General features: G+C 40.5%; 1 protein-coding gene across 2 annotated transcripts in view; it reads left to right on the top strand.

Annotated features, from left to right (window-relative positions):
* SerRS (Seryl-tRNA synthetase) overlaps positions 1-14,581 on the top strand; it is a 67,531-nt gene that overhangs the window by 29,063 nt on the left and 23,887 nt on the right. For both annotated transcript variants that reach the window (XM_070079745.1, XM_070079744.1), the window contains 2 exons: positions 7,739-7,917; positions 12,827-12,954. In XM_070079745.1, coding sequence (XP_069935846.1) covers positions 7,739-7,917; positions 12,827-12,954 — 307 coding nt within the window. The remainder of the gene's footprint in view (positions 1-7,738; positions 7,918-12,826; positions 12,955-14,581) is intronic.

The following is a 14,581-nucleotide window of genomic DNA, read 5'->3' as shown; positions in this document are numbered from 1 at the left end:
TTCTTGCTGCTGAACAGCGGTTTAGTGCCGATGAAGGTAGCGTAGGTAGCAATGATACGGCCGTGGACTAGTTTGGCTTTAATTGGGTAGGAGTGAGTACACAACGGGCAGTGTGAGGGAGTGACCGCAAGCCAGTCCGTGGAGGGGGGAGCACTTGTGTCTATCAAGAGGGTCGGCCTAGGAGAGAGAGCGGCTGGGCTGAGCCTCCCACCGACCTGGGTGAGCCTACAGAGGGCAGCACCTAAATGCCGCGAAATATGAACTAGTCAGAGCAGACGGCTAGGCTGTGTGTTCTGACAGTACAGGCTGTCTACAGGTAGTACTACTGCTACTAGTAGTACTACTGCTACTAGTACAGTGGACCCCCGCATAACGATGGCATCACATAGCGATTATTTCGCATACAGCTTACTTTAATCGCAAAATTTTTGCCGCGCATACCGATTAAAAACCCGCTCACCGATTTTCGTCCGAGACGCGTCCAATGTGCGCCCTCACCCAGCCTCACATGTGCCGCCCGTGCCATTGTTTACCAGCCAGCCTCCGCGCTAACATCCAAGCATACACTCGGAATATTTCGTATTATTACAGTGTTTTCGGTGGTGTTTCTGGAAAATAAGTGACCATGGGCCCCAAGAAAGCTTCTAGTGCCAACCGTACACCAATAAGGGTAAGGATACCCATTGAAATGAAGAAAGAGATCATTGATAAGTATGAAAGTGGAGTGCGTATTGCCGACCTAGTCAAGTTGTACAAGAAACCCCAATCAACCATCGCTACTATTGTGGGCACCAAAAAGACAATCAAGGAAGCTGTTGTTGCCAAAGGTTTAACTGTGTTTTCGAAACAAAGCTCGCAAGTGATGGAAGATGTTGAGAGACTCTTATTGGTGTGGATAAATGAAAAACAGCTAGCAGGAGATAGCGTCTCTCAAGCGATCATATGTGAAAAGGCTAGGAAGTTGCATGACGATTTAATTAAAAAAAGGCCTGCAACTAGTGATGATGTGAGTGAATTTAAGGCCAGCAAAGGTTGGTTTGAGAGATTTAAGAAGCGTAGTGGCATCCATAGCGTGATAAGGCATGGTGAGGCTGCCAGTTCGGACCACAAAGCAGCTGAAAAATATGTGCAGGAATTCAAGGAGTATATAGAAACTGAAGGACTGAAACCTGAACAAGTGTTTAATTGTGATGAAACAGGCCTGTTCTGGAAGAAAATGCCAAGCAGGACCTACATTACTCAGGAGGAAAAGGCACTCCCAGGACATAAGCCTATGAAAGACAGGCTTACTTTGTTGATGTGTGCCAATGCTACTGGTGATTGCAAAGTGAAGCCTTTATTAGTGTATCACTCTGAAACTCCCAGAGCGTTCAGGCAAAAGAATGTCCTCAAGGATAATTTGTGTGTGCTGTGGAGGGCAAACAGTAAGGCATGGGTCACTAGGGAATTTTTCTATAACTGGTTACACCATGCATTTGCCCCCAATGTGAAAGATTACCTAACTGAAAAGAAATTAGAACTTAAGTGCCTCCTGGTGTTAGACAATGCCCCTGGTCATCCTACAGACGTGGCAGAGCGACTTTATGGGGACATGAAATTCATTAACATCAAGTTTTTGCCTCCTAATACCACTCCTCTCCTGCAGCCCATGGACCAGCAGGTTATTTCCAACTTCAAGAAACTGTACACAAAAGCTCTGTTTGAAAGGTGCTTTGTAATGACCTCAGAAACTCAACTGACTCTAAGAGAGTTTTGGAGAGATCACTTTAATATCCTCAATTGTGTAAACCTTATAGGTAAGGCTTGGGAGGAAGTGACTAAGAGGACCTTGAACTCTGCTTGGAAGAAACTGTGGCCAGAATGTGTAGACAAAAGGGATTTTGAAGGGTTTGAGGCTAACCCTGAGAGGATTATGCCAGTTGAGGAATCCATTGTGGCATTGGGAAAGTCCTTGGGGTTGGAGGTTAGTGGGGAGGATGTGGAAGAGTTGGTGGAGGAGGACAATGAAGAACTAACCACTGATGAGCTGATAGATCAACTTCAAGAGCAAGAGGCCAGACCTGGGGAAACTGGTTCAGAGGAGGGGAGAGAGAAATTGAAGAAGTTGCCTACTACAAAGATAAAGGAAATCTGTGCAAAGTGGCTTGAAGTGCAAACCTTCATGGATGAAAATCACCCTCACACAGCTATTGCAAGCCGTGCTGGTGACTATTACACTGACAATGTTGTGAAACACTTTAGGGAAGTGATAAAGGAACGAGAGGTACAGGCCACTATGGACAGATATCTTGTGCGAAAGAAGTCCAGTGACTCTGAAGCTGGCCCTAGTGGCATTAAAAAAAGAAGGGAAGTAACCCCAGAAAAGGACTTACTACCTCAAGTCCTAATGGAAGGGGATTCCCCTTCTAAACAGTAAGAAGATAATGCTCTCCCCTCCTCCCATCCCATCAATCATCACCAGATCTTCAATAAAAGTAAGTGTCATGTAAGTGTGCATGCCTTTTTCAGTTTGTGTGTATTAAAATTAATATTTCATGTGGTAAAAAAATTTTTTTTTTCATACTTTTGGGTGTCTTGCACGGATTAATTTTATTTCCATTATTTCTTATGGGGAAAATTCATTCACATAACGATTATTTCGCATAACAATTACCCCTCTTGCACGGATTAAAATCGTTAACCGGGGGTCCACTGTACTACTACTACTAGTAGTACTACAACTACTAGTAGTACTACTACCATTACCACTGCTACTACCACCACTGCTTCTACCATTATTCTACTACCTCCTTTCATTCTACTGCCAGCCACATCCCCCTCTTGTATATATGCCGGCTCCCATCCCTTTGTGCTTCAGTGTGACTTGTTAATGGTCCGAGTGGCACCAGAATGTCGTCATAAGTTTCAATGTACGTACTATGTGCAGATTATTTGTGTATCTACTACTAGTGTTCTACTAATGATCTACTACTAGTCATCTACTTCATTGTATTTTTATAGCTGCAAGCTTCTGTTTCTAAATATAACCCTTGGTTGCCTATTTTATTATTTGTGATTGTTAAACTAGTGTAAATGGATGGCTAGTGGCTTAGTGCCTTCTGCTCACAGCCTAAAGATTAAATATTCTTGATTCCAGCATGATATAATGTTTGTACAGAGAAGGGTGACATTTAGGTGTGTAGGCAGAAAGCCCTTTAGTATGCAGATCATTTTGGGTAAACTTAAGCCTATCTTAAGATTAATAAGGCAATAACTAATTGATTGCTTATATATATGATCTCTAAGTAGGTGTAACAATAAATTTAGGAATTACAGTGAACACTTTTATCGAGTTTAACCCTTTCAGGGTCTGTCCCATAGATCAACGGCTTTATGTTGAGTGTCCAAACTGTAGATCTACGCCAAAATTTTAGCGCTGTCAAATTTAGCACGAAAACGCTCATAGGCCTACATGTGAGAGAACGGGTCTGCGTGGTGGGTGTGTGCCATAAACAAAAAATCTAGGCACCCGCATAGCATTGTGGGAACGCCGGCTCAGTTACCCTTGTTCACCATGCCTCGTCGCAAGTCAGCTCTCACTCCCCGGAAAATTGGGACTCTCCTCTTCCTATCTGATAGTTCTGACACTGATGGAAGTGGAAATGAAGACGAATTCTACGGCTTTGATCAGTTAGTGACCGAAAAGAATGACCAGGATATCGATAATAGTGCAGAAAACCCTGACGATCCTCAACCTTCTACCTCTGGTGTGGGCACTCGTGACTCACGGTCGGTTGTTCCTCATCGCAAGAGAAAACTAATATTTTCACGTGGCCAGGCCTCTGACTTCAGTAATGATGATGATAGTGACGTGAACTGTGATTTTATTGCGCTCGACGATCAATCGAGTAGTGATAGTGAGGAATCATATTCACCAGTGAAGCGTTGGTATGTTCGCCGCCGCATGCGCTCGGGTAGTGTACCCTATGCTGTGCCCAGGGGACGGTGTACATCCCGTGGCCCAACACCAGTTTTAGGTAGTGATAGTGAGGATGATGTGGCTACACTTGGCATGGATAGACCACAGGCATCAGTGGATGGTGTTAGTGGTGATGGTAGTGGCACCGCCATGCGTGACTCACCAGGCCACGCTGGGACCCACGCTGCTGACTCGTCAGTTCAAGGACAAAGCGGAGCGCCAGCCACCAGCCCACCACAACCACAACCACCCGCACAACCAGCCTATGATGTCCAGTATCCACCAGCAAACCGTATGTGGGATTGGCAGCAAAATCCCAATTTTGTTCCCAAGCCTCACCACTTTGATGATTCTCAAAGTGGTATTCTACCTACTTGTCCCCTTGGAACCATGGCCAATGAACTGGAATTCTTTGAATTATTCTTTGACCAGCCATTGATGGAAATTATTGTCAGGGAAAGTAATAAGTATTTTGAGTACACCATGGCAAATACGATCTTATCACCACAGTCAAGACTACACAGGTGGAAAGAGACGACTGTTGCAGAAATGTATTTGCTTTTTGCAACAATAATGCTTATGCCTCACGTCTATAAGCATAATATAAAAGCATACTGGTCCACAGATCGGCTAATTTCTACCCCGGTCTTCAGTGAAATCATACCAGTGAACAGGTTTATCTTACTCTTACGTATGTTGCACTTCTCTGACAAAACCAGGCCTGACAGAAGTGACAGGTTATACAAGATTAGAAATGTTTTCATGTATCTCAAACAAAAGTTCAGCATATACTTTTATCCATTCAAGAATCTTGTAATTGACAAGTCTTTGATTTTGTTCAAAGGTAGACTGTCATTCAAGCAGTATATACCGAGCAAGAGGAAACGCTTTGGTATAAAACTGTTTGTACTCTGTGATTGTGACAGTGGCCTGGTGTTGGATATTGTTGTATACACGGGTAGTAAAACATTGAAAGATACCAAGATGTTATTGGGTATCTCAGGTGACATAGTGAGAAACATGATGGCACCTTATCTTGGTAAGGGGCATACATTATATACCGATAACTGGTACACAAGCCCATTACTCAGTGATTTCATGCGAGTGAACAAGACAGATGTGTGTGGCACAGTGCGTTCTAATCGTAAACATATGCCCAGGCTCAACGCAGTGCTCGTGGTGATGACGTGCAGGTGTTTACTGCCAATGACATCATGGCATTACGGTGGCATGACAAACGAGATGTCACATTGTTGACAACCATTCACCGTAATGAAATGCAAGACAGTGGCAAAGTTGATCGAGTGACTAATGAACGTATTCGTAAACCAGTGTCAGTGATTGATTATACACAAAACATGCGCTTGGTTGACAAGTGTGACATGCAGATTGGTTTTGTTGACTGTGTTCGTAAGAGTTACAAGTGGTACATGAAACTTTTCTTCCATCTCATGGAGATTTCAATGCTCAATGCATATAATATGTACCAAATAAAGACTGGCAACAGACCACCATATGGTGAATTTTGTTTGTCTGTTGTCAGACAACTTATAATGAAGTACCAGGTAACAACACCTGCTATACAACATGGTCCTCGAATTCCTCAGGATATACCCAAGCATTTGAGGAGAGAAGGTGATCATTTCATAATACAGCTTCCTTCAACTCAGAAGAAATTTGCTCAGAAGAGATGCATTGTCTGTGCACAAACAAAATGACGGCAACAAAGACGCAAAGACACTCGGTTTATGTGTGAGGAATGTAAGGTGCCTCTGTGCATGGTGCCTTGTTTCAAGGAGTTCCACAAGCTCCAGCAGTTTTAAAACCATGTCCAGTGATTGTAAATATGTAAATGTATGATAGAACATTAGTATTATACAAGATTTGTGCATGTTTATTGTAATAAACAACAGTGGTAAACAATAATATGATAATAACTTTAGTGCAGTTATTGTGTTCAATACAGTGAGTTTATATATATACATTATATACAGTATTGGTCTCTCAGGCCCCAAATGTTAGTAGGAATAGAAAAAAATTGGAAAAGAAAAGAAAAAACAACTAAAACCACAAAATAATGTAATGCGCGTATGTGGAATTCGTCGATGTTGCCGCCACCACATCATTTTTGACAAACTTCTTGGCACTGTATCTCGGTAAGTACTGATCAGATTTTTTTTTTTGTCTTATTACCTTTACAAAAATATGCTCTTTAACCCTTTGACTGTTTTCGACGTATAAATACGTCTTACGAGCCAATGTTTCTGACGTATATATACTCAATAATTCTAGCGGCTTCAAATCAAGTGGGAGAAAGCTGGTAGGCCCACATGTGAGAGAATGGGTCTGTGTGGTCAGTGTGCACCACATAAAAAAAATCCTGCAGCACACATTGCGTAATGAGAAAAAAAAAAAACTGATCGTTTTTTTGGAATAAAACGCCGACTTTGAGGTGTATTTTCGTATAGTATTTATCGTTGTATTCGCGTTTTCATGGTCTTAGGTGATAAAATGGAAAACATATTACAGAAATAGAGATGATTTTCATTACTTTTACGATGAAAACGACCTTGAAACTGAGCTCAAAGTAGCGGAAATGTTCGATTTTTACCAATGTTCAAGAGTAAATAAATCACACCACACGTCCAATACACGTCAACTGGGGAGTCTAATATTCTTTCACTAGTGCACTGATATTATTTATACCATTTTTACAATAATGCAGTCGTCTGCATAACAGTAAATTTTTTATTTTTTTGTATGAATAAAAAATCAAAATAGAAAGCAATAATAATATAAGAGGGGCCTAGAGATGTGACTAATGAACAGAGCATATGTTATTTTAGTGCCACGAATGTCTACCTTGTTTATTCTGGACCCTATTTTGAAATTGGCATCTTTTTTATTTTGTGTGAAATTGGCCAAATTGCCAATTTCTGACCACCATATTGGGTAGTCCAAATTAGTAAATGGGAGGTTTCTTGTACTCAGCTGATAGATAAAATGGAGTTCTAAAGAAATAGCTATGAGTTTGGTCAACTGGAACAATGGAATTGGCTGAAAATAGGGCTCATAGTCGGTGAAATCGCCGATACGCATATGTCGCCGAGACCGCTAACTTCGCGGGAGCATAATTCCACGAGTTTTCAACCAAATTTCGAACTTTTGGTGTCATTACCATCGGGAAAAGATTCTCTATCATTTCATAAGAAAAAATAATTTTTTTTTTTCAAAAATTGAGCGACATAGAATGACAGTTTCAGAGGGGCCTGAAACAGTCAAAGGGTTAATTCTGTAAGAAAAAATAATTTTTTTTTTTTCAAAATTTCTTGGACAATGGAACACCACTTCAGATTTTGGCCTTGGATCCTGAAAGGGTTAATTGTTTTAAGGATTACAGGTTGGCTTATGATTACAGGTAATTAACATATTTTGAACACATTCAGTATATTTAATGGTTGTGAGTATTACAGCTAATGAGAATAAGAATGTATTATTTCTTCTTGTGCTTGTGGCAGTGAGAATATGTGAATATAGTTTCATCATATTTAGCTCTTGTTGGGCTAATGTTAGTGAAAGAAAGTGTTTTTTTTTTTATGGTAGTTTTGAAGATGTTGGTAGAGAGAGAGGCTCTGGAGATATCTGGCAGGGAGTTGCAGATTTTGAGTATTTTTGTGCACATTTAGTTTTTACAGAGATTAAGCTGCACATGGGGTATGTCATAGAGACTTTTGTATTTAGTATTATATTTTATGTCATTAATGTAATGAGCATCAACAGGTGGTCGTGGATACTACTTGATGGGTCCAGCAGTGTTCCTGGAGCGTGCACTAATTGAACTATCCCTGAACCTACTTCACAAGAAGGGTTACACTCCCATCGTCACACCATTCTTCATGCGCAAGGAAGTTATGCAGGAGGTGGCTCAGCTCTCCCAGTTTGATGAAGAACTCTACAAGTTAAGTTGCCATTACTCTTTGTTATAAACTGTGTCAACATGTAAGAGCTGCCACCACTGTTTTAATGTCAACATGCAGGAGCTGCCACCACTGTTTTAATGTCAACATGCAGGAGCTGCCACCACTGTTTTAATGTCAACATGCGGGAGCTGCCACCACTGTTTTAATGTCAACATGCAGGAGCTGCTACCAGTGTTTTAATGTCAACATGCAGGAGCTGCTACCAGTGTTTTAATGTCAACATGCAGGAGCTGCTACCAGTGTTTTAGTGTCAACATGCAGGAGCTGCCACCAGTGTTTTAATGTCAACATGCAGGAGCTGCTACCAGTGTTTTAGTGTCAACATGCAGGAGCTGCCACCAGTGTTTTACTGTTAACATGCAGGCAGAATCAGCCTTAGGAGGTGCAGGGCCCAATTGAGAACAATTTTGGTGGGCCCCACATATGGAAAGCAATCAAACTGTGTACTTAAAAAATCCATGCGAGTTAATAGACCAAACAGATGTAAGCTACATTTTAATGTAAAATTGCATCCATGTAAGCCAACAAGTAACAAACAAAATTTGTATATCACCTCTGAAAAGTACATAGTCACAATACCACTTGCTTTAGTGATTGTGAAATAATTTATTAAAAATGTTAATTTACTTTTGTTCAGAAAAAAAAAAAATCAGAATTTAAGTGCACTATTGGAAAAAAATTATCTTTTTTGGACTTCTAAAAATCACTTAATATTCATAAACTATAAATAAGTCATATTATTATTGCCTTTTATTAGGAGAAAGTTATTTTTCTTGCTTTTTTCTCTGCAAAGTCTTTTAGAGTTTTGTTAAAGTTTAAACTTCTGTTACACTCTAGCACAGGGGGTTCCTTAGGTGTGGGGCCCAATTAGGAGCAGTCAGGCCGGCCCTGCATACAGGAGCTGGCCTGCATCATTCTTGCTAAATTACCAGACCACCTTAACAACCCCTCTTCTGCCCTCTGAATAATACCTTCTGTTACCCCATACTGTCTAATATCCAAGCTCAGAATTCTTTACATAATATTCACACCATACATTGCTCTCAAACATGACATTTCTAATGCCTCCAGCCTCCTCCTTACTTCAACATTTAAATCTCACAGGTTGGTAGACAGCAACCACCCAGGGAGGTACTACTGGCCTGCCAAGTGAGTGTAAAATGAGAACCTGTAATTGTTTTACATGATGGTAGGATTGCTGGTGTCTTTTGTCTGTCTCATAAACATGCAAGATTGCAGGTACATCTTGCTACTTCTACTTACACTTAGGTCACACTACACATACATGTACATGTTTATTTATACACACTCATCTGAGTTTTCTTTGATTTTATCTTAATAGTTCTTGGTCTTGTTACTTTTTCTTTTATATCCATGGGGAAGTGGAACAAGAATCTTTCCTCTGTAAGCCATTCATGTTGTAAAAATCAACTAAAATGCTGGGAACAATGGGCTAGTAACCTCTTTAAGCCTACTAAAAAGAAAAAGAATAAAATTGTCAAAGTGGGAAGTCTGAATGTGTGTGGATGTTGTGCAAATGATAAGAAAGAGAGGATTGTGGATGTTATGAATGAGAAGAAGCTGGATGTCCTGGCTTTAAGTGAAACAAAGCTGAAGGGGGTGGGAGAGTTTCAGTGGGGAGAAGTAAATGGGATTAGGTCAGGGGTTTCGAATAGAGTTAGAGCTAAAGAAGGAGTAGCAATACTGTTGAAGGATAAGCTATGGCAGGAAAAGAGGGAGTATAAATGTATTAATTCAAGGATTATGTGGAGTAAAATAAAGGATGGATATGAAAAGTGGGTTATAGTAAGTGTATATGCACCTGGAGAAGAGAGAAGTGCAGAGGAGAGAGAGAGATTTTGGGAAATGTTGAGTGAGTGCATGGGGAGTTTTGAACCAAGTGTGTGAGTACTTGTGGTTGGGGATTTCAATGCTAAAGTGGGTAAAAATGCTGTGGAGGGAGTAGTAGGTAAATTTTGGGTGCCAGGGGTATATGAAAATGGGGAGCCTTTAATTGAGCTATGTGTAGAAAGAGATTTGGTAATAAGTAATACATATTTTATGAAAAAGAGAATAAATAAATATACAATGAGGCATTATGTAGAATGAAAGGGGGTAAAGCAGCTGGAACTGATAGGATCATGACAGAAATGTTAAAAGCAGGGGGGGATAGAGCATTGGAGCAGTTGGTATTTTTGTTTAATAAATGTATGAAAGAGGGGAAGGTACCTAGGAATTGGCAGACAACATGTACAGTTCCTGTATATATAATGGGAAGGGGGGCTAAAGCTCCTGCTTCACACACGGAGGGCCCGGGTTCGATTCCCGGCGGGTGGAAACATTCGACACGTTTCCTTACACCTGTTGTCCTGTTCACCTAGCAGCAAATAGGTACCTGGGTGTTAGTCGACTGGTGTGGGTCGCATCCTGGGGGACAAGATTAAGGACCCCAATGGAAATAAGTTAGACAGTCCTCGATGACGCACCGACTTTCTTGGGTTATCCTGGGTGGCTAACCCTCCGGGGTTAAAAATCCGAACGAAATCTTATCTTATCTTATCTTAAGTTTACTGAGTATACCAGGAAAAGTGTACGGTAGGGTTATTATTGAAAGAATTAGAGGCAAGACAGAATGTAGGATTGCGGATGAGCAAGGAGGTTTTAGAGTGGGTAGGGGATGTGTAGAACAAGTGTTTACATTGAAGCATATATGTGAACAGTATTTAGATAAAGGTAGGGAAGTTTTCATTGCATTTATGGATAGGGGAGCAATGTGGCAGATGTTGCAAGTATATGGAATAGGTAGTAAGCTACTAAATGCTGTAAAGAGTTTTTATGAGGATAGTGAGGCTCAGGTTAGGGTGTGTAGAATGATATGGAGAGCATATAAATCTGTAGGGGAAGGAAGGCAGGGTAGGGATCATCCTCGAAAAGGATGGAGAGAGGGGATAAAGGAGGTTTTGTGGGCAAGGGGCTTGGACTTCCAGCAAGCATGCATTAGCGAATTAGATAGGAGTGAATGGAGACGAATGGTATTTGGGACCTGACGAGCTATTGGAGTGTGAGCAGGGTAATATTTAGTGAAGGGATTCGGGGAAATTGGTTATTTTTATATAGCCGGACTTGAGTACTGGAAATGGGAAGTACAATGCCTGCACTTTAAAGGAGGGGTTTGGGATATTGGCACTTTTGGGGGATATGCTGTATATCTTTATACATATGCTTCTAAACTGTTGTATTTTGGGTACCTCTGCAAAAGCAGTGATTATGTATGAGTGAGGTAAAAGTGTTGAATGATGATGAAAGTATTTTCTTTTTGGGGATTTTCTTTCTTTTTGGGTCACCCTGCTTCGGTGGGAGACGGCTAACTTGTTGAAAAAAAAAAAGCTATACAACAGTGTTGATACAGCTACACTTTAGTACAATTTCCTTATTTTGTATCCATAGATAAACCAGTTAGCTGGACTTGAGTCCTAGAGGTGGGAAGTACAGTACCTGCACTTTAAAGGAGTGGTTTGGGATACAGGTGGCCCTCCATATTCATGAGGGTTAGGGGATCAAGAACCTCGTGAATGTTGAAAATTCGCGAATGTTGGTGCACAAATATATTGTAGGGAAATACAATAATAGCATTTACTTAGCCTAACAATACTGCTTCCTTAACCAATTGAACAATCATAAAACACATGAAAACATCGTGAAATACTTGCATGTATTGTATATTCATACATATTATGGTTTAATAATAAATAATGAACAAACAGAACACTCACCACTTGTACGGTTAGGCAGACAAACTCCGATGACTTGTGATGATGATGACAATGACGATGATAATGGTGATGATAGTTAGCCATGCAGTTATTGATGACAGTTAAATGGAGGTGATTATATGGAGTGTAACTGCATGGCATGATGAGTCTAGTGTGTGGATTCTAACTCTTCACTGCCAGCGTCCCTGCCAATAATAGGCGGTGGGTCATCGACATCGCTAGAGTCAGAGTTAGCAACGGGAGCAGTGGCAGGCTTCCTTGTGAAGAACATTGTGATGGGTAACTGAGACTGTTTCCTCTTCAGATTAACAAACAGAGTTTTGTAGGGAATTATGCTCCTATCAATGTCGTTCATCACCTTCAAAGCCCTCAGTATCGATGGGTCTATGTCGTAAAAAAATTGTTTGAGCTGTGCTATCATTCTCATTGCTTGCCCTAGTTTTTCAAGGGTCAGGGCTTGAGGTTGTTTGGGCGGCTAGGCATTCGCGAATGTTCGAAGCTTGCGAAAGTGGAGCTCGCGAATGTTGAGGGCCACCTGTATTTGCTGTTGGAAGTGACATCTGAACTGTTGTATCTGAGTGCCTCTGCAAAGACAGTGATTATATGTGAATGATTGTGAAAGTGTTTCTTTCTGTTTGGTGTTGCCGTGCCTTGGTGGAAGATGGCCAACGTGTTGAAAATAGAAAAAAAGATAAACTTCCTAACACAGATGCCTCAACACACCACTTACCCTTTTACCCTCATACATTCTCCACTATAATCTATGAATACATTAGCTTTCTCCATACTCCCTCTCAAAAGTCTGGTATCCAGTCTTTCATTGTCTAGGCTTTTTTGTTACTCTCATTACCTTCTTCTTTCCTATGTTCACTTATATATTTTTTGAGAATGGGAGATATATAAGTCTAGGTATTTGTCAATCATATTTTTGATCCTGTGTGTAATCCCATTTTGAATTTTTTTTTTTTCCTTTTGAGAAAAGATTCAAATGTACTCATTCTAAGAAATATCCAGGGTGTTTTAAAAATATGGACCCAATTTCAATGATAGTTGAATTTCAGATTGGGTCCATATTTTTGAAATGCCCTATATTAATCCTCATTTTTTCTCTCTAGGTCCTGGGTAAAGGTAATGTTCCAGGTAGTGAACAAGTAGATGAGAAGTATCTCATTGCTACATCAGAACAACCAATTGCTGCTTTCCACCGTGATGAGTGGATACCTACTGACCAACTGCCAATCAGGTCACTACAAAGCTATTATCTTATATTTTCTTAATATTTCCTGTTATTATTGTGTAGATCATACTGTTCATACAGTATTCAAGTACAGTTGATTCCATTTATAACTTTACCTCAAATTTCTGGTAAAAGGTTCTTATTTTTTCTTCATGAATAAGCACAGTAGGGCCCCGCTTTATGGCATTTTGCCTTAGGGCATTCTTCTAATACAGACATTTCAAATTATGACCAAAACTCGCTATACGGCTCCCCCCCCTATCTGACTTTCATTATAATATAGTCACTGTGAGCCACCCAGTTTGTTTACATTCTCCATGAGCATATCTCTCCATTATGTCTGAAAACTTTCCAAAATTTAAGTTATTTTAAAGTTATTGCATATTTTATATGCATACAGTAGAGCGGAAAAGTAATGCGAGGGACCTGGGAGTGATAATGTCAGAGGACCTCGCCTTCAAAGACCACAACAATGTATCTACCTCATCTGCTAGGAAAATGGTAGGATGGATAATGAGAACCTTCAAAACTAGGGATGCCAAGCCCATGATGATTCTCTCAAATTGCTTGTGCTCTCTAGGCTGGAATACTTCTGTACACTAACAGCCCCCTTCAAGGCTGGTGACATTGCAGACCTGGAGAGTGTACAAAGAACTTTCACGGCATATATAAGTACGATAAGGCACCTAAATTACTGGGAACGGTTGAAGGTCCTTGATCTGTTTTCCCTGGAATGCAGACGAGAGAGATACATGATAATATACACTTGGAAGGTCCTGGAGGGATTGATACCAAACCTGCACACGAAAATCACTCCCTATGAAAGCAAAAGACTCGGCAGGAGATGCAACCTTCCCCCAATGAAAAGCAGGGGCGCAACGAGTACATTGAGAGACAACACAATAAGTGTCCGGGGTCCATGACTGTTCAGCTGCCTCCCAGCCTACGTAAGGGGGATTACCAATAGACCCCTGGCTATCTTTAACCCTTTCAGGGTTGAGAGGCCCCTCTCCTAAACTCGTTCTCAGAGTCGAAAATTTTTTGGAAAAAAAAAATTATTTTTTCTTATAAAATGATAGAGAATCTTTTCCCGATCATAATGACTCCAAAAGTGTGAAATTTGATGGAAAACTCATGGAATTATGCTCTAGTGAAGTTAACGGTCTCGGTGATGTTTACGCATCGGCGATTTCACCCACTTTGAGTCTTATTTTCGGCCAATTTCAGTGTACTAGTTGACAAAAATCATATCTATTTTGCTAGAACTACATCTTTTCTATTGAATAAGTACAAGAAACCACCCATTTACCGATATAAAGTATCCAATAAAGTGGTCAGAAATTGGCAATTTTGCCAAGTTCACACAAATTTCAGAAGATGCCAATTTCCAAATAGGCTCCAGAATAAGCAAGACAGACATTCCTGGCACTAAAATAACGTTTTCTCTGTTCATTAGTCATGTCCCCAGGCCCCTCTTACATCTCTTTTGCTTTCCACTTTGAATTTTTATTCTCACAAAAAATAGAAGATTTACTGTTATGCAGACTACTGCATTAGTGTAGAAATGGTATAAATAATATCAGTGCACTTCTTTCTTTCTTTCAACACACCGGCCGTATCCCACCGAGGCAGG

This window comes from Cherax quadricarinatus, unplaced genomic scaffold (genome assembly GCF_038502225.1).
Source record: "Cherax quadricarinatus isolate ZL_2023a unplaced genomic scaffold, ASM3850222v1 Contig12, whole genome shotgun sequence".
Lineage (NCBI taxonomy): Eukaryota > Metazoa > Arthropoda > Malacostraca > Decapoda > Parastacidae > Cherax > Cherax quadricarinatus.
This window is presented reverse-complemented; position numbering and strand designations above follow the sequence as displayed.